The sequence below is a fragment of the Nematostella vectensis genome, chromosome 5, assembly GCF_932526225.1.
Source record: "Nematostella vectensis chromosome 5, jaNemVect1.1, whole genome shotgun sequence".
Taxonomy (NCBI): domain Eukaryota; kingdom Metazoa; phylum Cnidaria; class Anthozoa; order Actiniaria; family Edwardsiidae; genus Nematostella; species Nematostella vectensis.
The window spans coordinates 14934149-14959611 of NC_064038.1; the positions used below are offsets into that span (position 1 = coordinate 14934149).

Here is a 25463-nt window from a genome sequence, read left to right on the forward strand (position 1 = left end):
TCTATGATATAATATTAATATGATTAATATTAATATTAATAGTATTATTAATTAATTAATTAATTAATTAATTAATATTAATATTGATATAAATATTAATATTAATATTAATTAATACTTAATAAAAATTATTAATTAATATTAATATATATTAATTATACATATACATATATACATATACATAAAATGATGGTTGAAGACTTTCATAGAAAGTGCTCAATACTCGAAAGTAGAGCGGTGTATAGTGTTGGTTTGAGAAAAAAATACAAACTACATAGGTTTCCCTACAGGTCTGTTTCGTGGTTGCCCACTCATCCCCTGATGAGTGGGCAACCACGAAACAGACCTGTAGGGAAACCTATGTAGTTTGTATTTTTTTCTCAAACCAACACTATACATATACATATATATATAATTTATATTAATATATATTTATATTAATATTAATATTAACGACGATGACGACGACGATATTAATATTAATATTAACTTTAATATTAATAACATATCAAACTATTTATCGGTAATTTCCTTACTAGTTACACTCGGGCTCTCTCGTCAGAAAACATTTTGATCGAGCGTATAAACGCGCAGTTATAGAAAAATCAAATCAGGATATCTCGATGGCATCGACTCAAACTAGAGGAATACTCTACCACCGATAACAATCATCTTTATGGCAGATACCGGGATTCTTTTTCGCCATAAAATGTAGCTCTGATAAGTGGGCTTCGGTTTCGAGGGGATCTGTTTGATGCGCTTTAATAGCAAGACCCTAAAACAACTACAGTGAGCTTGCTTCTGCGTACGTACGGCTATAACTATTCCAGTATTCTTACGATTGCCAAGATCTTTATACAAATTAAAGTCACATATAGGGGGATCTTTTTCGTGGGGTCTGTTTGATGTGCTTGTTTATGGGTAAGCGTAAATATAAACATGTCGTTGTTCTAGTTCTAGGATGGAAGCGCAACCTACGTAATTTTCCAATATTTCGTCTAATACTAGTAGTGCAAAAGCAAGTACAAGAGATCACGATTGTTTGATTTTCTTGCGCTTGTCTTGACCGATCTACACTTGTGCTTCGCTTACGTTTGTGGCAAAAGCAAGTACAAGAGATCACGATTGTTTGATTTTCTTGCGCTTGTCTTGACCGATCTACACTTGTGCTTCGCTTACGTCTGTGCCTGCATCCTATAGGGAAAGCTAACCTTAAATTACTATTCATTTGTTCAACTCGCACAAACTAATAAACCCTTCAACACAAACTCCCACCTTACCATATGTCTGCACGGTTACTCTGCAGAGAATCAGGGTAGTATTTGCACCATCTAACGTAATCATGACGCTGCGGCCTCTGATTGGATAACACCCTGCTTTGAGCCAATCACTGCTTCCATAAGACATGACGTCACCACAACGCTGAGTACGTGCCCCTTGAATGACTAACACTTCCATATTTGAGGGTCCCACCTGACAACAACCTTTGTTACTTGTTATCTCAACAGCAAAAACGTACATCGACCTCAATAAGTCAACGCTCCACCAGGGGCTGGAGGCCTGGAAAAGAAATGAGATGTCATGACCGAGAAGTGTAGACGCCCGGTCGTAAGGCCTAACAGGATTGGCTGGATTTACTTATTGTTCTATTGTATTCCCATGTCGTGAAATCTTTTGATAACTTCTACATGACCCTCATGACCACGCGTTATCATAACACACATGTTATGAGATTGATCTTTGAGTACTCAAATTTGATAGTCACTCCAAATGTTGGTCACGTGACCATGATATTCGTGTGAGACTATGACTTTTGTGTGACTAGTGCCTTTGCGTGACCAAAGTGTTTGCGTGACTATGACTTTTTCTTGACTATTGCTTTTGCGTAACCAGGATATTCGCGTGACTATGACTATTGCGTGACTATTGCCTTTGCGTGACCATGACCTTTGCCTAGTTTATACCTTCGTGTAGAAGCAGGTATTGGGGAAGCTGTCAACAGCGAATGATGATCTAGTGTAGTTGCTCTGTTCAGCTGAGCTGTTTGTTGGTTTCTTGGCAGCCATGTCCACTTCACAAATAGACAAAATTGTAAAATGAAACACTCTTACATTTACATGGCAAATAACGTGTGCTTGATATGGATATCTTATGGAAAAAGTATAATATTTGAAAGAACTTCTACAATGTTGGAAATGTATCTATCCAAACGACACTCTGGGAACGATCTCCGTTTTCTCTTCTTTATTCTTCACAATCTCTTCGATATTCGGTAACAATCTCGTAGCAATCTCTCTTAACAATCTCTTTCACAAAACCCCCCCGATCTAACGCATGTCCGTTCTTACATACCATGAGTATCAAATAACAATCAATTACAATCAATGAATAATTAACTACAACTACGTAAGTGACTATGTAATTACTTCAGGAGCTCAACTTCCGTAACATACAAGAAATGACGGCTCCTATGCGCGCGCGCTTGTTTGAAATTACGAGAGCTGAATACATTTTGCTTCAAAATCTTTCTAATCTCCATTTTTCCAGTTCTCAGAGAAGATTTAGTTCTTTTTCCACTATTCATGTATTAAGAAGCGCTCCGCTAATCCATTCAAGATGAAATGCAATACTCAAAAAAATGATTTTTCAATAATTTGTCTATAGACTTATATTTGGCTCCTGATTACAAAAATGTGTTTCTTTTTAAAATCTAACGAATATTAAATATTTTATGGATTTTTCCTTATTTTTCTCGGCTTGACCCCGAAAAACACTACAAAATTTGAACCAAGTATCGCTACCTGCAGTGCGAAAGAAAACAGCGCAGAAACACAGCAACACCACAGGAGGCAACCAGGATATGTTCTCTCAATATTATTTTAATCTCGGCTTAATCCAGTTAAAATAGAATATTTGACAGATTTTCTCAAATATAGCCTCGCATCCATCATTTTGCACGATCGTCAAACCGACAAATTGAGGCCTTAAAAGTCGCATCTGGTACATTGCTCTATCAAAAATGATCATTTTTCCTGAAAAGACAGTCACTTACTTGCCTAGAATCTGAAATAAAATTTTGGGGATAATAAAATCCGGAGCGCTGAGAGCGCCAAGAAGATACAACACTTCACAGGTAATTGACCTTTTAACTTGGGCTAACTATGACACCAACTGCTGAATTCGCAGGGAAATCTGGCTTTTGCAGAAGCTCCCTCCTCGATACAATGCTGAAAACAAATTTGAGGACCAATAAATATGTGTGTTATTACTTGCATTCTTCGTTGTGCGAGATAATTTAGAAAAAACACGTATTTGAGTGATTATTTGAATATATTATAACTAGTCTTGTCCAAAGAATTAGTAACATAGATCAAAACAACAAGTTAAGTGGTGTTAAATTTTCCTTACCTCAGCTTGGGAAAGTTCTTAAAAGGCATCGTTTTTTATCAATGCTTGTTCCTCTACAAACGCATAAAAACGCTGTTTAACTCGCTTCGGCTTGCGATCTCGGAATGTTTTTCATGGTGCTTCCACGTGACCGGCAGCGCACACAGGAATCCCAAAGTTTCTCAAACACAATGCAAAAAAAAAAAAAAAAGAGAGAGAAAGAGCAACTAATCAAAAAATCTGATTCCTTATTTTGGAATAGAATAAAACAAATAATGTCCAACCGTAAGGATCGTTTGAAATTGTAAGCAATCGAAGTTATCGAATGATGGATTTTATTCCTTGCGGAGCGGAAGTTACATATCTTGTGATATTGACAGTTGGCAATAAACAGATAGTTTTTCATACCAGTACCAGGTACGTTGTATGAGTTTTTATACACTGGTCTCTTCTTGCTGTCCGTTTTGCAAAGTTTTAATGAGAATATGGCTTTTTGCTCATACTCTCAGTTCGTAGGCGTTTTTCGCTAGTGAATATCACAAACTGCACTAGATAACAAGTGGCATCTCCGTTTTATCGCTAAATTGCGAACCAAAGCTGCTTCTGGCAAGTGCAGGTATAACAATTTTAACATTGACGTTCATGAATAACCACTTTTTTTTAAAACATACAGTTTGATTTGCTGTCCAGGTTTGTTTGACCTTGAAGGAAAATACACAAAGCTCCCTATCTGCTCAAGCCACCGCGATGCACATGGCGCATCAGATGGCGCAGTAATCGTAAGAACTGCTGCTGCGGAACGTGGCATATCCGTGGACAGCGCAAGATCCAGATATCCCGTGGACAGCGCCAGATCCAGATTTTCCTGTCTACAGCGCCAGAGCCAGATCCCCCCGTGGACAGCGCCAGAGCAAGAACCTCCGAACCATACCCTACCGTGTACAGCGCCCGAACCTTTTCCCCCCGTGGATAGCGCCAGAGCTAGGCCCCCCATGGACAGAGCTAGAGCAAGATCCCCCCGTGGACGGCGCCAGTTCAAGATTTCCTTGTTGACAGAGCCAGATACCACGGTGGACAGCGCCAGAGCCAGATACCCCCGTGGACATCGCAAGAGCCAGATCCCCCCGTGGACAAGAGCAAGATCCCCCGTGGACAGAGCCAGATCACCCCCGTGGTACAGCGCCAGAGCCAGATCCCCCCGTGGACAGCGCCAGAGCAAGACCCCCCCCCCCCCCCCCACCCCCGTGGACAGTGCCAGAGCAAGAAACCCCCGTGGACAGAGCCAGATCCCCCCGTGGACAGTGCCAGAGCAAGAACCCTCCCCCCCACGTGGACAGTGCCAGAGCAAGAAACCCCCCCCCGTGGACAGTGCCAGAGCAAGAAACTCCCCCCCCCCCCCCCCCCCGTGGACAGTGCCAGAGCAAGAAACCCCCGTGGACAGCGCCCGATCCCCCCGTGGACAGCGCCAGATCCCCCCGTGGACAGAGCCAGATCCCCCCGTGGACAGTGCCAGAGCAAGAAACCCCCGTGGACAGCGCCAAAACCAAATTTCCTTTTGACAGTGCCAGGGCCAGATACCACGGTGGACAAAGCCAGAGCCAGATACCCCGTGGACAGCGCAAAAGCCAGATCCTTCCGTAGACAAGAGCAAGATCCCCCCGTGGACAGCACCAGAGCCAGATCCCCCCCGTGGACAGCGCCATAGCAAAAAACCCCCGTGGACAGCGCCATAGCAAGAAACCCCCGTGGACAGCGCCAGAACCAGATTTCCCTATTGACAGAGCCAGAGCCAGATATCATGGTGGGAAGCGCCAGAGCCAGATACCCCGTGGACAGCGCAAAAGCCAGATCCCCCCGTGGACAGCGCAAAAGCCATATCCCCCCGTGGACAGCGCAAAAGCCAGATCCCCCCGTGGACAGCGCAAAAGCCAGATCCCCCCGTGGACAGCGCAAAAGCCATATCCCCCCGTGGACAAGAGCAAATCGCCCCGTGGACAGCACCAGAGCCAGATTTCCTTGTTGACAGAGCCAGATCCCCCCCCCCACCCCGTGAACAGCGCCAGAGCCAAATACCCCCATAGAGCGCTAGATTCTTCCATGAAGATCTGATTGTGTACTGTACAGAATGAATTCCTCTGTGACAAACGTTAATTTTGGGGGCTTTCAAACTATTGTGATAATTTGTGTCCGTTTTTAAAAAATTACTTGCTATCAGTTTTTGTTAATATATTTCGGATACAATTTCACAGCAATGACTAAAGGGCAATATCATAAATTTGTTAGTATCAATGTGTCCTAATTGTCCTATCCATCCTTGTGAATAAAACCGTTATGGTTTTTCTGTGGCATGTCACATGCTAACATGAATAAGCGCTGATTATTGTGTTCCAACAATAATCAACCGTAGTTGAGTTAGGTCTTCGTAGAGGAACGGACATTGATAAAAAACGATGCCTATCAAGTACTTTCCCAAGCTGAGGTGAGGAAAATTCGATACCACTTAATTTGTTGTTTTGATCTATGTTACGAATTGTCTGGACACAAACATTACACAAGACTAGTTATAATCTATTCAAATACGCATTCAAATACGTGTTTTGCCTTAATCATCTCGCACAACGAAGACTGCAAGTGATAACACACATATTTGTTGGTCCTCAAATTTGTTTTCAGCGTTGTTTCGAGGTGGGAGCGTCGGCAAAAGCCAAATTTCCCTGCCAATTTAGCTGTTGGTGTCACAGTTGGCCCAAGTTTGAAAGGTCAATAACCTGTGAAGTGTTGAATTTTCTTGGCGCTCTCAGCGCTCTGGATTTTATTATCCCCAAAATTTTATTTCAGATTCTAGGCAAGTAAGTGACTAACTTTTCAGGAAAAATGACCATTTTTGATAGAGCAATGTACCAGATGCGACTTTTAAGGCCTTAATTTGTCGGTTTGACGATCGTGCAAAATGATGGATGCGAGGCTATATTTGAGAAAATCTGTCAAATATTCTATTTTAACTGGATTAAGCCAAGATTAAAATAATATTGAGAGCACATATCCTGGTTGCCTCCTGTGGTGTTGTTGTGTTTCTGCGCTGTTTATTTTTCGCACTTCAGGTAGCGATACTTGGTTCAAATTTTGTAGTGTTTTTCGGGGTCAAGCCGAGTAAAATAAGGAAAATCCATTAAATATTTAATATTCGTTCGATTTCAAAAAGGAACGCATTTTTGTAATCAGGAGACAAATGTAAGTCTATAGACAAATTATTGAAAAATCATTTTTTTGACTATTGCATTTCATCTTGAATGGATTAGCGGAGCGCTTCTTAAAAACATGTTGCGCTTTACCCAATCTGTTTTCTTACAGAAAACAGATTGGGTAAAGTCTCTAGCGGGAATAACGACCAAAGCCCCTAACGGCCCATTTTGCTGCCTGACCTCGGTTTAATGCGCGTGTCGCCAAGAGTTGGGAGAAAATGTTCAATCTCAATTTCTAGTGAATATAAGTTAAACGCAGCTGATTAGCTTTTCCGTCCGTGCTTCTTTACATAATAGCCTGATCTGTGAAAACGCCCAATCAACATAGAACCCCCCTCCCCCATCCTTTCCGCCGCACTCCTCCTCCAATGGAACCAATTTAAACCACTAAAAACTCTGCTTACCTGAATTGCGTTGACAGATGAAACCAGTCAGCAATGAGCACGCATGCAAAACAAGTCCCGGATGTACATTCGTCAGGCCTGCGCATAATGGCTCGTCGCCAGTTTTAGGGTACCCACTCCTCCAAAGTCTACTCTGTACTGTTTTACCGTCTACCCACGTCAAGTTTTGTGTTACATTAGTCACGGGGTTACGCACTCCTACATGGAATGGTGCCCGTGTATCGATAGTTTCCAGGATCTTAGAGATGTCAGAGAGTGCGTTGCTGTCGCGTATTGTCGCAAGATCACCACCGATTCGCAAACATTCGGCTCGAGCGCCACCCCAAGTTCGCTTGTCGTTCACGTAGAATCGGAGACAGCCCGAGAATCCCGAACTTATCCATCCGGGAAAACATGTGTGATCTACAAAACATTACAAACAGAAAAATATTACAATACAACATTTTAACTTACATTAAGCTCAAGCTATTTTTTTTGACCAAGTGTGCAGTTTGATAAAAAATAAACAAAGTATCTATTGCCACAAATCAAAGTTAGAAAACCACACAAGCCACACCAGCCTTCAGCGGATTCAGAATTTCACGAAGGAAGGGGGGGGGGGGGGGATTATAGGATTAGAGGGTCCGGACGCTGTCCCTCAACAAAGTATTCACGGGTAGCTGTGCGAATTCCACATTAACAGAAATAGGATTCGACAAGAGACTTCTCAGAAAACATCGCGTCAACTACTTGAGTGCACGCGTGGCTTTGCCGGGGGGGGGGGGGGGGGGGGGGCTTCACTGGTAAAGTGGTACGTAATCTCGTCGGGAAATTCGAAAAAAAGATACACATAAATAAAAAAATACTACCCTTAAAAATACCCAAGAATAATTATCGACTGTAAAATACCAAAACGCGGTTTCCAATTGTTTAACAAAGTCACGAAGGACAAATTGTCAAAATGCTTTGCTTAGAACTCGAAAGTATTAAATGATAACACTGACAGGCCCGTACCCAGGGTTTTTCTTGGGGCGTGCGGAATCCGAACAGGTGGACCTAATTTTTCCGGGGAGGGGGGAGTTCTCTGATAAAAATCTGACCACCACCGAAAGAACAAAAACACTCCACTCCATCTCCACGGCACGCTTATTGTCGGGATTGGCTACAAGCAAGAGTGATCTAGCTTGTGCTTTATAGTTTTGTCTACAAATGGCACGTCTATTATTAACCGAAAGTGGACCTTCGGCCGTTGTGTAGGGGGGGAGGGTGGGTGCGTTCGCACCCCCTGCACCCCCCGTGGGTACGGGCCTGACTAACTCGTAGCGCCTCTTTCTGCGAACCCTATAAATACAATTTCTAATAGAAAAGCCAAGCTTCTCTTATATATTCCGTAAAAATACCTGAGGCCAATTTTAACTCTTAAAGTTACGATGAGCATCCCTATGAGGTCGACATGACATAAGGGTTGCCATCATTCCATTACTATAATAAGCAAAAGCTTACCATCTATTGAACTACTTACCCTCTATAACTTGGACATTTATGGATAACACACGTGCCTCACTGCAACATCCTTCGTAACCTCCCCTCGCTAAAACAATCTGCTGAGCCTGCTGACCACTTCGTTCGACGGCAAAAACAGGTCTTGAGTGATTTAGAGATCCAGTATATTCGTAAAAGAAGTCCATAGGATATCCGTCAATATTACTGAAGTCTGTCCGTAGAACATCGTATCCATTGCGATAATAAACATAAAACATTCGCTCATTCAGGTTGCCTGTGGTTCGACGAGCCAGGAACGAAAACTGGTAAAACCAGTGATCTCTCTGAGGCTCGGTATTGATTCGGTAGATTCCGTTAGTCGAGGAAACGTGAAACAGTCTTGTATCTGTATGAAAAGCAAAGTATATAAAAAGTCCGAGCTTTTCTAACAGAGCATTGGAGATTGATCTTCACGCTCGTGGCTGCGAAAGAGCCTTGATCAAAGATAAATTATTCATTTTCTTGTGCTACATCATCAAAGTCGGACATTTGCGAGTTTTATTTTCAGCAGCAACTAGTTGAGATCATGCGTAGCTGGCGGAATATCCTTTTACTGAAAGGCTGTTCAGGCGCAAGAGGGCCCCTGCCCAACTCCTTGGGCGCAACTGAATTCTAGACCCCGCACTACGTGGTCGAATAACTAGCCAGCTAATCAAACTAGCGCCGTCAAACGAATAAACAGCTCCGAAACAAACGAGACCGCCAGTTACGTAGGCTAACAAGTAATTCCCATAAGAAGTGATCTTGTTGGATGGAATCTGAAGGGATGGAAACTGGATGGATAGAATCTGAATGGATGGAATATGGACAGGGGCTCATAAGTAGGGGCAATCAACTTCCCCACATTCTGGTACTATATAGGTGTCACGGCGTTTCCTAGGATCAGGCTATTTTTAGACGCGCGGATGAGCCAATCAGATTCGACATTTAAGTTGACAATTTGGCTGAGCTCAACTGCACGCGCACTCTCAGACAAAAAGCTATGTTCTCTTTTCGGTACTTTGACTTTTGTTGCTCAATTGTTTTTTTTTTTTAATATGAATCCAACCCATCCTACGACTTTCAATTCTAGCTTGCAATTCTTTTGGTAAACAAACAAAACCGACGGATGATGGATAAACAAAAAATCTTTATAACTGCAATTTGCGCGAGAGGCCTCACGTCACTCGCGCGCGCGACCAACGTCAACGTAACTGATTGGCCCGCTCGTGTGCGCGCGTCTAAAAGTAGCCTGATCCTCGGAAACGCCGTGACACTTATATAGTACAGATGATTGCCCCTACTTATGAGCCCTTGATATGGATGGATGAAACCTAAGAAGATGGATTCCGAATGTATAGAATCTGGTTGGACGGAATACGGACTGGTAAAGTCAGAATGGATGGTATGTGAATGGAAAGAATCTCGATGCGAGGAATATGGATAGATGGAGTTTTTAGATTACCTTGTGCGCATGACCCGTTCGTAAATAAAATGTCATCGATCGCTGCATCGCCATACCACGAGTATCCCCTCTTCACCTCTAGAGTAACCTTTATAAAAGAACAAACGTGATGTAGACAATGCGAATAGTAAAGATTCAAATAGATAAGTAACTTGAATAACGTGAGCGGCAAACTGCACTACACCTTGATAATGTCAGGTCAAGAAAAAAAAAGAAGTAAACAATAAGCCTAGTAAAACGTGGTGTGATAAACAAAGTGAATGACAAAAAGAAATACCAACGACAAGAAGAATTTAAAGAACGACCATTTAACCATTGATGGCGGCAACAATAATTACTTATTAACCTAGCGCGAGGTCAGTACGAAGAAATATCAGACCGAGGTCTTCTATGAACGGCCCAAGCCCGCAGGTCGAGCAAAAAAGACCAAGGTATGATATTTCACCTTACAGACCGAGCAAGCGAGGTTAACAAAAGTTTTATTATATGGCTTTCAAAATCTAAAGTGAAGAGAAAAGAAAAGAATACTAATATGGATTAGTTTATCGATCGAATTAAAAAAGACGGGAAAACAAGAAGCTCTCGCGCGGAAACAATATAAGACGACAACATACCAAACAGGCCTTGTAGTGAAAAAAATGTTGTTCTTAGTAGTCTGTAGTGTGAACTCGCCCTGCGTTATTGGTACTCTGGAGTTGTTTTAAAATCCGCACGGCATTGTGGGTGCTGGTGTGAGTGACCTCGTATTGTGTTGACAGAGTTGGAGTGCATTAAAGTTCTTGTTGTTGTTTCGTAGCGTTCTCCTATCTCGCCTGGTTTTCGGCCACCACATCTGGTGTCAGAAGTATAAAGAAGAGTTTTGGAAGACTTTTAGTTTGAGAGATAGGCTCGTTTGTACCGGTGCCTGATGTGTGGAAAGCAGACGACGAGCCTTTCAGTGTTTAAACCGCAAGATTCGAGGCCATTTCAACAGCGAATAAATGAGATAAGAGTCAGGCACGGCTGTGTTTGCGACGAGATTAACTCTTTCATTGCCATAACGCCCTGAGACGCCTGTAAAATATAGGCCCAACTCCAAAACGTCAAAAATGCAAACTAAACATCACCAGAAACGGATACTCATAGATTCATCCAAGGCATAGACGACATTTAAAAACGCATCTAAGCAATGTAATAGAATTGACTCTTTTGTCAAAATATCAACCTTGATTTCTGACCAATTCGTAAACAAATGCTTAAACTTAGAAACATTTCTTACCAAAAAGGACACAAAATTCCGAACTACAAATAGAGACAAGCAAACACAGATCAAGTCACAAATAGATACCTTTATTGCGCTCGTCAGGTCCCATTTTACAGCAATCAGTCACAATAATCAATGCTAGAACCTCCATTAGAAGCGAGTCTTTAGCCTATTTTGCATGCCTGCACTGCATCATGGGAATCTTGGAAACACCTTGACAGACAGGCGGGCAATCTCCTCCCCCAGAATCATAACAGTTTTTTGTTTGACTTTGCTTTGGGGCAAAGTATCTTTGCCCCGAAGCCAAACAAAACATTCCCAGGTCCAAGGAACCCAGAATTAGCCTGAAAACAATTTTTGAATAAGGTTGGGCAGCTAAGATGGCCCACATTGGAGAGTATGAGGCCATTCACAAGAAAATTCCTTTCTCACTTGGTAAGCCCAGACAAGGAATTATCCCATTGAATCAACCTCAGCGTGCAAACATCTATAAGCACAGCATTAATTATGCCCAAAAAAGACTTCATGATGTCCTAAGGCACTCTCCAGATGTGAAAAAGCTGTAATTTTAAGCAAATTACAAGCAAAACTGTTGTAAGCGACAGGCTGTAGCAGTGCCGTCGCTAGAAAGAAAAAGCACCGCAGTGTATTGTTGGAAACTTCAAGGCATACCGTCTTAAGTCAGCGGTAGCTTAGCTTAACTGGTAGTGTTGGACTTGAAATATAGGGGGGAGGTTTCTGTTTTCAGTCTGTTCTTCTTACAATGTTGCTCAAAAGTACCCAGGAGTGAAAGAGTTAACCCCCCACCCCTAGTTTTTAATCTAATTAACTAGGCCTTCTTAGACTTTTGATGTGAGATACACCAATGGAATGGATAACATATATGCCATTTTCAGCAAGTGAATATCTTTTACCTAGAAAATAGAATTGTTTTTACTTGGACATGGCTTGGCTCAATGATAGAGCTGATATGCATACCTTTATTTAAAAAAAAAAAAGATGCCCTGAAATCCATCAGATTCAGGCAAGGTTCTGTTAAAAGAGCACTTTGACGGTGAATATACAGGAAAAGTATTCAAAGAGGGTTCACACTGCTGCTTTGAATTTATAAAGGCAAATATTGTTATGGAATTTGGGCTCCCTGTGGTTTCCCAATGGTTTTAACATAAAAATTATCTGGTAGATATTCTACCATAACTCAATGAGGCTTGCTTGTCTATCAACCAGAATTTTCATACACTGTTGACAGCCCCTAAGCTTGCCAAAAAGTCTTTTTTTCTAAGCCAGGAAGGCACAAATATTTTTTTTATGTGTTTGGTTATGTCTTTCATTGCCATAACGCCCTGAGACGCCTGTAAAATATAGGCCCAACTCCAAAACGTCAAAAATGCAAACTAAACATCCCCAGACCCAGATACTCATAGATTCATCCAAGGCATAGACGACCTTCAAAGCGCATCCAAGCAATGTAACAGAATTGACTCTTTTGTCAAAATATCAACCTTGATTTCTGACCAATTCGTAAACAAATGCTTAAACTTGGAAACATTTCTTACCAAAAAAAAAAACACAAAATTCCGAACTACAAACAGAGACAAGCAAACACAGATCAAGTCACAAATAAATACCTTAATTGCGCTCCGTCAGGTCCCATTTTACAGCAATCAGTGACTATTATCAATGCTAGAACCTCCATTAGAAGCAAGTCACCATGTTGAGCCTATTTTGCCTGCCTGCACTGCATCATGGGAGTCTTGGAAACACCTTGACGGACAGGCCGGCAATCTCCTCCCTCAGAATCATAACAGCTTTTTTATAAGTCTCTTTGCCCCGAAGCCAAACAAAACATTTCCAGGTCCAAGGAACCCAGAATTAGCCTGAAAACAATTTTTGAATAGGGTTGGGTAGCAAAGATGGCCAACACTTGGTAAGCCCAGACAAGGAATTATCCCATTGAATCAACCTCAGCGTGCAAACATCCATAAGCACAGAATTAAGATACAATACTTATTTTTTTATTCATTATTTGCGGAATCTCTCAAATTCTTTAAAGTATATATATATATATATCCAATTCTTTCTTTCGAAGTTGAGAAAAATTCAGCATTTGTGGTATTTTATTAGCATTTGGAAAAATGTGAGAACATGCAAATAATGATCATAGCAAGGCTCTGAACAAAAATTGTATTTAAAAAATCATATAAAAAAGGCTTTGCTATTACTATTTATTGAATTATAAAAAAAATGAATCTAGATTTTATTTATTGCAAATACACAAAAATTATTTGTATTAGTATCTATAAGAATCCAAGAAAAAATGAGATTTATTTTTATTTATTGAATGATAAAAAATCCATTGAATTATATTATTTAATGATTTGAATATACAAAGCATACGAGATTATCTATTTTTATTGAATAAACACACTATTGCTAAAGTATTGTATCTTGCTAAATCTACAAGGTTCCTACAACGTTTTTATAGTTTCTTCTAGCATCTCCTGTGAAACTAACATGGTTTCTACAAACTTCCCAAGTGAAGTCTACACGGTTTCTACAAACTTCCCCAGTGAAACCTACACGGTTTCTACGAACTTCCCAGTGAAATCTACACGGTTTCTACCAAATTCCCCAATAAAATCTAAAACGTTTCTACAAACATTCCCTGTGAAACCAACACGATTTCTACATTCTTTCTAGGTGAAATCTACACGGTTTCTACAAGCATTCCCTGGAAACCTACACGCTTCGAACGCGACGGGTTAGAAGAATCTGTGTTAAAGACACGTCCGATAAAGAGTCTCATATTTACTGTCATATTTACTGTCCTTTTACATAGAAAAAATGTGCTCAGCCTACAGGCTTCGAGAATTTTCTCGGGTTTACACAAACTCCTGGTCAACGACGCGACGACAGAACGATAACAATTAGATCTTCGAAAATATGTGCGGATAAGCGAATAAATCACACTTCCCGGCCTCGGTAGGATGGGGAAAATGCTTGAGAGTTTGGCGAAATCCTTATTTATTACTTGAAAATTATAGGGGCTTGTAGAGGCGAAGCAAACTAGGTCTTATACATTTTGACGCGCCAGCGTGTGATCGCTGATATCCGTTGGCACTTTTCTCTTTGTACATTTGAGCGACCTCGGCCGGGCTGTGAAACGCTGATTTTTCACAAAGTCTATGCCCTTGTGTATTCTTTGCCTTTTCGAGTGTTTATGAGTGTTTTATATCAGGAATAAATGCGAAGAAGTTGCATAAAGCGGAAGTGACGTCACGGACAAGCGAGTTTGACCATAGATCCAGCCGTTAGTGGGGCCGATGTGACCGCTGGAAATAGAGCCTAGACTAGAAAAAAAATACAAATAAACCTTATAGAATTTCCCGGTCCAGATACTGAAAAGACGGCCCGCTCGTCTGGGAGATGGGAAAATATCGCCCGCTTAACCAGCCAATCAGAGCGCACGTACTATCGTAGCCATATAATACATAATATATAGATTTGCACACTGCCTAAAAGCGGAGCTAGCTCTAATACAATATTTTAATATTGAGCAGGGAAGGGTTTAGTTTTTCGCTGAAGAGGAATCTCACACAGTAACAAAGGGGTATGGGGTCATTATTTTTTGTTACATATGGCTTTCTGGCAGCCTTAGGGTGGGGGGGGGGGGGGGGTTCAGCCCCTATCCGCTACTTTGGATAATCTTTATTTACCGAGGGTAGCAACCGAATTACAGTTTTATAACATATGGATACTGTGGAATCCTTTGGCAGTTTAGGCATGAGAGAAGACTAGAGTTTCGCTATTTGCGTCATCAAAGTCGTTAATATATAGATTTAAGCATTGCTTAAAAGCGGAGCTCCAAACGACCAAATTTTTGCTTATTTTCGCTTAATAATTTAAAAAATACTAACCCTATTCAGACCGGGGGGGGGGGGGCTTTTAAGGCCCCCAGCACCTTTGATCTGTAATAATTTTTGAACTAGTAGGGCTAGAGCATTGAAATTTGATGACTTTTCCTAATTTATCTGGGATCAGTTTGGTGTAAACAAAACTTTGATATGTGTACCCTGGTAACCATAGTAACCAAGTTTTGAGACAGGTTTAATGAAAATTACGCAAAACGCTTTAAGTCGTTAAGATCAACTATTAATACGACGTGCTCAACGTAAATCCATTTCATATCATCGTTTTTTACCAAGTTTTGAAAAAACACAATAAAAATTTACATCTCTATTTTAGGGGGGGAGGGGTGGTGTTTTTTTGTCAATTTCTCACCTTCTCGAAAAAGTGCTTGTAGAAATAGCAAAAAAAACATTCATATCCACCTGAAATCATTAATACAACTTGAAACGAAGATTAAATATTGTGAAAATGCTTCAGATTTTGCCACCCAGTTTTTATTGATTAAAATACATAACTTTCATTAAATCCAAGATGGCGGATCCAAGATGGCGGATGCTGATGTCACATAATTAGTTAGAGTTCGCTGGGTTTTTTTTTAACTGACATCTAAATTTGGCAAAATCCTTTTAATATTCCTCTATTTTAAGTAAAAAGTAGAAAAAACATTTTTGAGAAAGATTAAATTCTATAATATATAGATTTAGGCACAGCCTAAAAGCGGAGCCAGCATTTAACACCTTTTGTATGACTGATCGAAGTATTTTTGGGGGATCTAGGATCCTGCTCTTTACTGAGATTTATTTATTGGACCGACCAAATGGATCCAGGCCTTATTCAATAATCTAAATTATTCAGTACATCAAAGTTAAATAACACAATTCCTGGCTGTCAAAGTTGTCAAATCTTATTTCCCCACCATAGAAGTTCCATTATGAATTTTTTTTTTAATCAAAACAATACTCCGACAAGCTTTGCCCTTCAAGATTCCAAATAATATATTTAGACTGTTTAAACGCCATATTTTTATTTGAATGTAACGATTTAGTGGTGATTCTCTCCTTTATTGGACAGAATATTTAGAAAAATGTCTGGAAATTAAAATCCACAAATGTATCTCCTTTCTTGCATTACATATTTGTGCACTCACCCTTTTCCATATAGTGGCCTTGTTGGTGGCCTACTCCAAAATGAATGCAATGGAGAAAAAATAATTCGACTTTGGAAGCAAATCCTAAATAAATACATCTAAGACATCACTGACAGTGCTAAAATGCTAACTTCGGATTTCAAACCAAACCCTTTCATTGATATATGTTTGGGGTAGAGAGGAAACAGCAAAGAATATCAATTGACTAAAAAAATTGTCGACGGGAGAGGAGAAATAAAGGGAAAAAAAGAGAGACTCAACTTGAAAGGTTTGGTGAAAAAAATATAAGAGTAATGAAAATAAAAACCGAGAGCTCGAGAACCAAAAGCCGCTAAGAGAGCGCATCAAAGCCATCTTCAAAAAGTACGGCTTTACCGTCAACGCTATCGGGTTGGCCGTAGCGACGACGATCGCAGCCATTGTGACGTCGCTCGGCAAGTCGCTCTCCTCCGTGGCCAGAGGGGTCGGTAACGCGCTTAAGGCCATCGGAAAAAAAGCTAGGCGAGCTTCTCCCCGGGCTAGTAGGCAGGATCGCGAACTTCGTGTTTAAGGCTGCAGGGGAAGCGGTGAAATTTCTTGGCGAAAATGCATGGCTGCTCATTCTAGCCGTAGCCGCGTTCTTGGTCCGTCGAATGCAAAGCAGTCATCGGAACAAGTAATACGCCGCGGCCACCGCGAGCGACGACAACCCCGCCTTGAGGGCGGTGTGGTCACTTTTCTCGCCAGACAGGGTAGGGGCCGCGCCCTACGCGTGCACTTTCGCAGGGGCGCTTTGCCGCCGGGGCGGCACGTGGTCAGTCGCGTGTTGCACCCTAGGATGCCCACCGGCCATGTTATGAGCACCGACTGGCTTTGTCTCGGTGTTGATCGCGTTTGCGCTGAGCTTCATGGAGTCGTTGGCTTTCTGCAGCTTATCGTTGTAGCCCAAGACGCTTTGCGTGTTTATCACCAGATCGCTCGGCATCAGCCACACTCCTGGTGCGACCGCAAGACTCAGTCTCACCTTGGCCTCCTGCACGGCTAACTGGTACCTTTGCACGCTTTGAGCGATGTCGTTTTCTATGATCGCGTCTTCAAGCAGCTTCGTGAACTCCGCCTGCGCCTCCATGGCCGGCCCACCGGTCCCCGCGATAGAGGAACGGACGTTTACCTGCGCGCCAAGCACCGTGTAGACGAACGCCTCGACCGAGCGATCGAGTCTCCCTAGCCCTGCTTTCGTCAGCCCCTCACCTTTGGGAGGCGCAAACCAGCTATATTGCACGCCCCCGTGGTCGTCGTTGCGTATGTAACCCACCTGCTTCCCACTATTGTACGTCCCACCTTCGTCACTAAACAGATTGAGGTGGCTCGGGTACTCGTCCGCCGCCGTGTCGTAGCCACGGATCACGTGCACGTTGCGATACCCCTCCCCCGGGTAGAACACAAACACATCGCCTAGCCCGTGGTTCCGCCCGCCTTTCCATCGGAAGTCCGGCTTCTGCGGCAAACCGAACTCTATACATAGACGCTCGAAAGCGGCCTTCTTGTAGGGGTTACCTTTTTGCGTGAACGGGCTGTCGCCAGGCAGGGGGGCGCCGAGCTCGTAGAGTATCCTCCGGGTGGTAATGTAGACGTGAAACCTTAGAAATCCCCTGATGACAGAGGGGAGCGTGGCGAAAGTAGGGTCAGTAAGGGACACCCCACATCCGGCGGTTGCGCACCAGACTGCAAAGTTGAGTTGCTGTGGCCAGTACCCATAGGAAGGCTCCGATAGCCACCGGCGAGACTTCTTGGCGGACTTGTGCGTGACTACCGTCTCTTTGAATATGTCTCGGACCCTAGTCGTGAATGAGTTGTCCTCAGCCACGTGTATCTCCAGCTGCGTGAGTAGTGGGGTGATGTCTGAGGCCGTGCTCTCCACGGGGGTCGCGGGCACGGCGTAGAGCAGCTTTTGCGCGAGGGTCAGAGACCTAGGGAAACCTAGGGAAACCGGCTTTTTTACTTGTTCGGCTATAGCATGTTTGATATGCTCGGCTATAGAGGCTCCCGCCGCAACTGCCGCCTTCCTCGTCTCCTCCTCCTTCCTCCGGGGAACCTCGTTCAGCATCTGCCAGCCTTCCCAATCCATGCGCAGCCCTATTAAACACGAAGGCGGGCTATGTTCAACACAATGGTGGTCCTACATGCTGTGTTTACCGGAGGCGAACTGAAGCTCTTCTTCGAGCAGCCGATAAGGCGCCCACGCTTCGTGGCGCTCCGGCAGTGCTCGCTGTTTAACAGCTGGTACAACCTCGAGCGGGAGCATCAGATAACGACTATAGCCTCCCTCCCGCCCATCGTTACTCTGCCAGCCGGGCACCACACGGCCGTGTCCATCGTGGAGACTATCAACCGCGCTAAGAGCAAGATTCTGACCGCGAAGCTGAATCCCCTCACCGGGAAGATCGTGCTCGTGTCCACAGGCATTGTGTTCCTGAACTCGAGCTTTGCGCACTATTTGGCCTGGAGGCTAAAGACGGTCAGATGGGTTAGAGGTTAGAGGCCATCTACATCTTCTGGGACATCGTAGACCACTCGCAGTGCCTCGCCTTAGACGAGCCTTCAAACGTTCTCGCTTGCCTAGAAACCCGCGGGAGGCAGCACGAGAAAGTCGTCTATGGGCCCGACATCCCCGTTTGTGCCGCAGCGTCTCCCTCTGAGTTTGTCTCGAGTATCCGAATATGGATCAGGGATGACCACGGTAGACGGGTGGACTTTAAGGGCAAGCCTGTTCGCCTCGTATTAGAGCTAACCTAGGCCCGACATAACAGGCATGGCGAACAGCGGCGTTAACAGCGGTGGCATATACCCCCCGCTTCCCAGCGTCTGCCCCGCGCAAACGCCTACCGCTCCGGCGAGCATTGGCGGAGACGCGCAAAGTTTCCGACTCCAGGTAATACGTGACACTCAGGCGGTTCTAGACAATGAGATAACGCATTATCGGCAGGTGCGGAAGACGTATAAGCGCGCCTTCGCCGTTACCCATGCTGTGTCTGTGGCGTCCGGCATCGCTGCAGGGGCGCTTTCCAGCGCCGGGCTGGGAGTCTCTTTGAGTGGGATAGGGGCTCTGATCGGCGCTCCGCTGGCAGGGGTCGCTGGGCTGGTCTGTGTCGTGGGCGCGGGCGCGGGGGCGATCTCTAGGGGTCTTACGAGCAAGGTGGCTAAACACGAAGACACGGTGGTTTTAGCGGAGAGTAAGAAAGACTCGATCAGCGAGCTGGTCTCGAAGGCTCTGCAAGACGGGCGTATCTCAGACGAAGAGTTTCGGCTAATACTTCAGGAACAAGAGAGATACAACACGCTCAAGGACGCTATCAGAGCCCGACACGGGCCCACACCGCGTGATGAAAAAAGCGGGAAAGGGCCCTCCCTAAAGGCACGCGAAAAGGCGATAAAGAGAGTGCGAAAAATTCGCAAGGAGTTCGGGAGCGAGGCGTTCGAGTAGAACTCAAGTTTAAACGCCACGCCAGCGGATTTGAATTTACGGCCGAAAACGGTTATTCCGCACCCCGTAGGTCGGCGGCCCTCCTCGTTTTCGCGGCCCCATCGCTATTTGCCCCAAAAAGTCGTGTACGCGCAAGTCCTTGGGCTTGCACGCGCCCGGCCTACACCCTAATTATTCATGCACGCAGCCCTAATTAGTTATTCACGCACGCGAAACACCTGCAGCCCTAATTGACTATTCATATACGCGAAATCTATTTGGCCTACATTAGCTTTTGCCGATTGTTTATGTACGTGAAATTGTTTTGGCCTACATTAGCTTTTGCCGATTGTTTGTGTACGTGAAGCATTATCTGCCTGATATGTGGAGACGGGGCTGGGAGGCCCGGAGGGGCGATCCACGCCTCCCACTAGTTTCTCTGAAACCCCCCAGTCCCCCCCACCACTAGACTTTTTCGCCGCCAATTTCATTAACTAGCAAACTTAGCTAGTATCTGAATTCCCGATTCGTAAATAGATTTACGTTAATACTCAACTGATGGTCATCATTACGAAACACATTCCGCGTTGTGAGCACATTCGCATGGTTTATGCGCCAACAAAAATACATCTTTGTTTAAAAGCTTTATTATTGTCAATTTAGTGAACCTATGGGATAATAAAGAAAAATGATATTTTTGATTATTTTTGATTTTGATTAAACAATTATTGATGATAAGTACAGAAAATTTTATTTCAAAGAAAAGTGTTGTCATTCTCGGATCGGATAGCGGGATTATTACGGCAATAAATGAGTCTATGTTATTAGGCAGTTGAAGAGAGTACAATGTTAAGAAAATAGCCATTAAACGTCCAAATATATGGATATGATATTAGAATAATATGGATCGTTACTTTATTTTTAGGGGATAAAATTCGATCAAATTTATTTAAACTACGCTGTTAAAACGTGGAAACAAGATACAACTAGTACTTGACGCACTTTCGAATCTTTTCGTTACTTTGCTTTGTTGTCACTAAAAATCTTAAGCTCGGAATAGGAGTTTTTTAAGGAAGGAATTGAAGTCAACATTCAAACTCCGATGATAATACGTAGTTTTATAAGAGCGCGCGATTTTGCTTTTGAATCGCGTGAAAAAAAAAACTCTTAACATATTTTGGAACCCTATACTAAACTCTCTCAACCTTAAACTGACACATATTATTTGTCAATTGAAAGAAAAAATACATATGATGAGGACATGGACCGAAAATATTGTATTTTGCAAACCGAGTATCGTCTCCTATGCGATTACCCGCTCCACGGCTGAGCGCCCCCACTTGTCAAAGAGTTTGATGGAAAGACAAAAGGTATATATATATATTCTCAGATAGGAGTGTACATATCAAGGGTGGGGTTAGGGGGTCCGACAAGCTGGTCACGTGATCTGTGAAATCGTTGACATCGTCAAAAACAGAAATATAATAATATGAAATATTTCTTTAATTTTCAAGCGGGGATATGCAAAGATTTGGTCGTTTTGATCTCCACTACTAGGCAATGACTAAGTCGATGTATATATTATCATCTATCTATCCACAACCTTCCTTCAAAGGAAAATAAGAAGGATACACACCTTATACTCCCTAGTCTCGTTGATAAACACTTGCTCCATAATCCAACGGTCCCCTCGATCTCCTGACTTGAGCCACGCTAAGGTTTTACGACCGCTGACTGTGAAGTACACGAAAACGAGGCTCGTATCCTCGCCGTTCAGGTTACTAAAGAATGTCATACACTTAGGACCCGTCATCAGGGGGCTGTGCAGGCGCGCGTTGTACCCTGGCCCGTATGAAGAGGCTCGACTATAGATGTACCAGCCTATGCCTGTTGATGAAGAGTGAGATATGCATATTCCTTGATTATCCTCATTATCATTATTACCAACAGAAACGCTATTGTCATCATCACTATCTTCACCAAAAACAACACCACCATCACCACTATCATCACCAACACCGTCATCATCACTATCGTCAGCAAAAACAGAACCATCATCATCACTATCATAACCAAAACTATTATCATCACTATCATACCAATAACAACACCATCATCATCACTGTCATCACTATTTCCAACACCGTCATCATCACTACCATAACCAAAATAATTATAACTGAATAAATTATCACTTAGCGGAACGGTTGTTCGTTTAGAGGTGAAGAATCGGAAAGTAAATGCCACGCTTCGGAACAAAAGGACTTGTTTGCCTTTTTAAAGTCCACAAAGGACCTGGTTGGTCCTAATTGACCCAGCGACTCAGAGATCGAAGCCTCTCGAAGCTAAATGAAAAGGGAGAAGAGGCAACGACGTACAAGTAATGGCGTCCCGTCGTTTGACATGTAGTGCACGTTTGCTGAGCAATTCACCGCGTGGCTCAAGGGCAGTGAAGGGGGCTGCAAAAGTGACCGACAAGCGCAGCAACTGGTTAGCAAATGCTTGAGGATTCTGAAATTTTAAGGCGAGGGCGAAGATCATCTAACATTAGATATTGTGGACTTTTGCTTGGGTTCGCGTAATCTTCTTTTAAAATTTTCCGATTCAATGGAATGCGAGAGGCAGTTGGGTCATGCCGGTCGAATCGGATTGCACAGCTAGTCACCTGAATGTAAAGCGGTTCTTAGAGGGCTGTCTATGAATAACTTTACAGGAGAAAATAAAGACCAAGACAGCGTTTTGTATTGGTGGCAAAAGTACCTTTGGATGTACAGAAAAAGTTAAGGAATTGATGATATAGCTTGTCAATGATAAAGTTTAATAACAAAGCACATGCAATGTGTGCACCAGCTCTAATTCAACTGTCAGGTATATGAAATAACAGTAAACAGTGTTTTTTTTCTTTATGTGAAGCTAAGCTTACTTATTAAAGCAGGGGAGTGTATTATGTTATGATGAAATATTTCTTAGTTCTTTCTCAGGAGAGAAAAAACCTGTGAATACACATTTGTGATTATATTCTGCAGTCCTTTAAATATGTTTTCACTGGATTTTCACAGGGATTTTTCACAGGCTCCTTCACATGTTTGTCAATATAAAAACTTTTTAAAAACGATTTTTGGCTTTTTTTTACTACTTTAAACTTTTGAAAATAACCGTCTTCACAGTTTTTTTCAGATTGGAAACCTCTGTTCTCAGACTCATTAAATTATCCATGTGTGCATCAGCTAACGAGTAGAGAGAATATTGGTTACATGCAAGGGTCTTGATACCCAGTGAAAACCCAGATGAACATCACTAGTGATTTGGATATGTGATCAAAAGCGATGTTCATTTGGGTTCTCATTGGAAATCAATCATTATGACGTCATTTAAGGACATATGGTTATAAATAGCCTATCTTTCGAAACTTTTGCATAGAACATCCAAAATCCAAATAAGTTATTATAATCACTTCGTGTTCAATACGCGACCAATATTCTTCAACATAATTGTCTTTGTGACATCACGATGACGTCTTTTAACGACACAGGTTCTCATGAGAAAGACAATGAAATTTTCTTTTGAATCCTGGATTTTTATTAACATCAGATACAATATTTGTGCTGCTTTGGTGGTCTGATTTCAGCGCTCGCGCCAATCGGCAGTGCATTGTTTACAGAACGCGCCTTTGGTTACCGTGGAAGCGAAATGCATTCGAAAGTGGGGAAATCTGCCGACATTTGAAAGCGCCGATTTCGTGCGCCCGCGAGCCCATCGTGTTACACCCTGTTTTTGGTGTGGTCGAATAGATTATGACGTAATAAATACGATTTGTAGCTATACCTTTCAAATATTATCAGATATCAGGTTGAAATCAGCTTGCATCATTCAGATATGTCAGAATCAACCTTTTAACAGCTTTGCAATTCAAAAAGGCCATAAAAACGTTTAAAATCCTTTTTTAAGAATTTCTGCTATCTTGGATTCGCTATCTTGGATTCTTATGATATTTGCAAACAAAAAGCATAAATCTGGAGTTATTACAGAAAAAAGTATTTGCATGCATGTATTACTGCTCAAAGTACTGATAAATGCATAATATTAGCTTTTAAAGTGTCATCTAGTAAATCTAGTGACATTTTTAACAACAGCTTTGAGAGAGCAAAATTTACCCACCCTCCCCCAAATATCTAAGGTAAAGAAATTCTAGCGCGGTTCTGAATTGTCACCTAAGCAAACTTATAAAGTCAAAACAGGCATTTAAGTCTGAGAAGCAAGGTTTTCACTTATGTGTGAAAAAAGGACGATTGCCATGGTAACATGGAGCGTCTCTTCGACATGGCAATGGCATCAAACGTCTGCAGATGGATTTTAGGAAAAATCGCCAAGTTGCTATAGTTCATAAGTTAAAGCGATTTTCCCGGAGGGGGGGGGGGGGGGGGGGGGGGGGGCTTAAAGTATGGCCCAGTATGAAAAGGGTTATCTCGGTATCTCACTTGATCTCAGAACAGATAATTTGCCATGCATGCCTTTTTATATCGCTGCCGCTACTACTTTTCCTATAACCGGATATCCATTTCTCATGTTAATTGTTACTGCGTGTTAATGTTTGCAGTTGTTTCTATGCTGACGTCTGCCTGTTTTGTAGATATTTTTTTAATACTTGTATGTAGTATTAGTATATAAGTTTTAATTACGGATGGCCATAAATTATAAAATTGTAATAAAACTGTATTATCATAATGTAATATAAAACAGTAATAAAACCATGGTATACAAGAAAAATATAGTAACAGATATCCACTCGAGTTTCCGTGACGCGATATCCGTTCGTCCCTCGTATCGTATGACAACCAAACTTCATCGTTTGACAACCAAATTTGGCAGGAGCCATGTATGTGTCAAGGGGTGTGATTTGTGACGTCATCGATGACATCAACAGAAGCAGGCATATGCTGAGGTTATCAAAATAAAATATCTTTATATTTTACGAAAGAAACATCGTATGGAAACTAAATTCGGTAGGTGTCCAAGGGGGATGCTACAATATGGTCACCTGTTGTGTGACGTCATCGATAATGTAACTTATAGAAAAAAAACGTAATTAAAACAAAAACATTCATATCCCTTTAAAGAAACATTGTTTCACAACCAAACCTGGCAGGTGTCATATTTGTGTCAAGGAATTCTATCTTTTTTGTTTCGCTCTAGAACTCCTGCGCGCTCGCCCCAGGCTCTTTTAGACCATTTAGAAAAACGACAGCCATTGATTGATATGGATTTCATTAAGAACAAAAATATCCATATTTCTTGAACGAAACATCATATGACAGCCAATTTTGGGTCATGAAGGTGTCAAGGGGGGTGCACCAATATAGTCAGGTGATTGTGGTCACTTTATGAATGACGTCACTAGAAGCAAAAATATGCTGAAGTCTTAAAACTCATATTTCATTAAAGAACCATCGTATGCCAACCAAACTCGGTAGGTGTAATGTAGAGGTCAAGTGTGGGGGGAAATGTGTTTAACAACTTGGTCGCGTGATCTGTGAAATCGTTGCTGTCGTCAAAAAGATATATAATATTAATATTTAATATTTCTTAAATCATTTAGCGAAAATAAGCAAAGATTTGGTCGTTTGGAGCTCCGTTTTTAGGAAATGCCTAAATCTTTTTGCATCGTGTTTATATGCAACAATTTATTGTATCATCACCAACACAATCAACATCAATATCATCACC

The 25463-nt window shown here is 42.3% G+C and overlaps 1 protein-coding gene and 1 long non-coding RNA gene across 2 annotated transcripts in view; both read right to left on the reverse strand.

Annotated features, from left to right (window-relative positions):
- The window catches only part of LOC5503994, a 56074-nt gene that overhangs the window by 21268 nt on the left and 9343 nt on the right, over positions 1 to 25463 (reverse strand). Inside the window, exons 6-11 of the mRNA XM_048727297.1 lie at positions 21376 to 21626; positions 9999 to 10086; positions 8535 to 8900; positions 7034 to 7435; positions 1965 to 2071; positions 1281 to 1560 (exon numbers count right to left, since the gene is read on the reverse strand). Of these exons, the coding sequence (XP_048583254.1) occupies positions 1281 to 1560; positions 1965 to 2071; positions 7034 to 7435; positions 8535 to 8900; positions 9999 to 10086; positions 21376 to 21626 (1494 nt within the window). The remainder of the gene's footprint in view (positions 1 to 1280; positions 1561 to 1964; positions 2072 to 7033; positions 7436 to 8534; positions 8901 to 9998; positions 10087 to 21375; positions 21627 to 25463) is intronic.
- Positions 2230 to 3596, reverse strand: LOC125563150. The gene is made up of 2 exons (XR_007308163.1): positions 3409 to 3596; positions 2230 to 3227 (listed from the first exon to the last, which is right to left on the reverse strand). It is a non-coding gene; the product is annotated as an uncharacterized LOC125563150 (long non-coding RNA).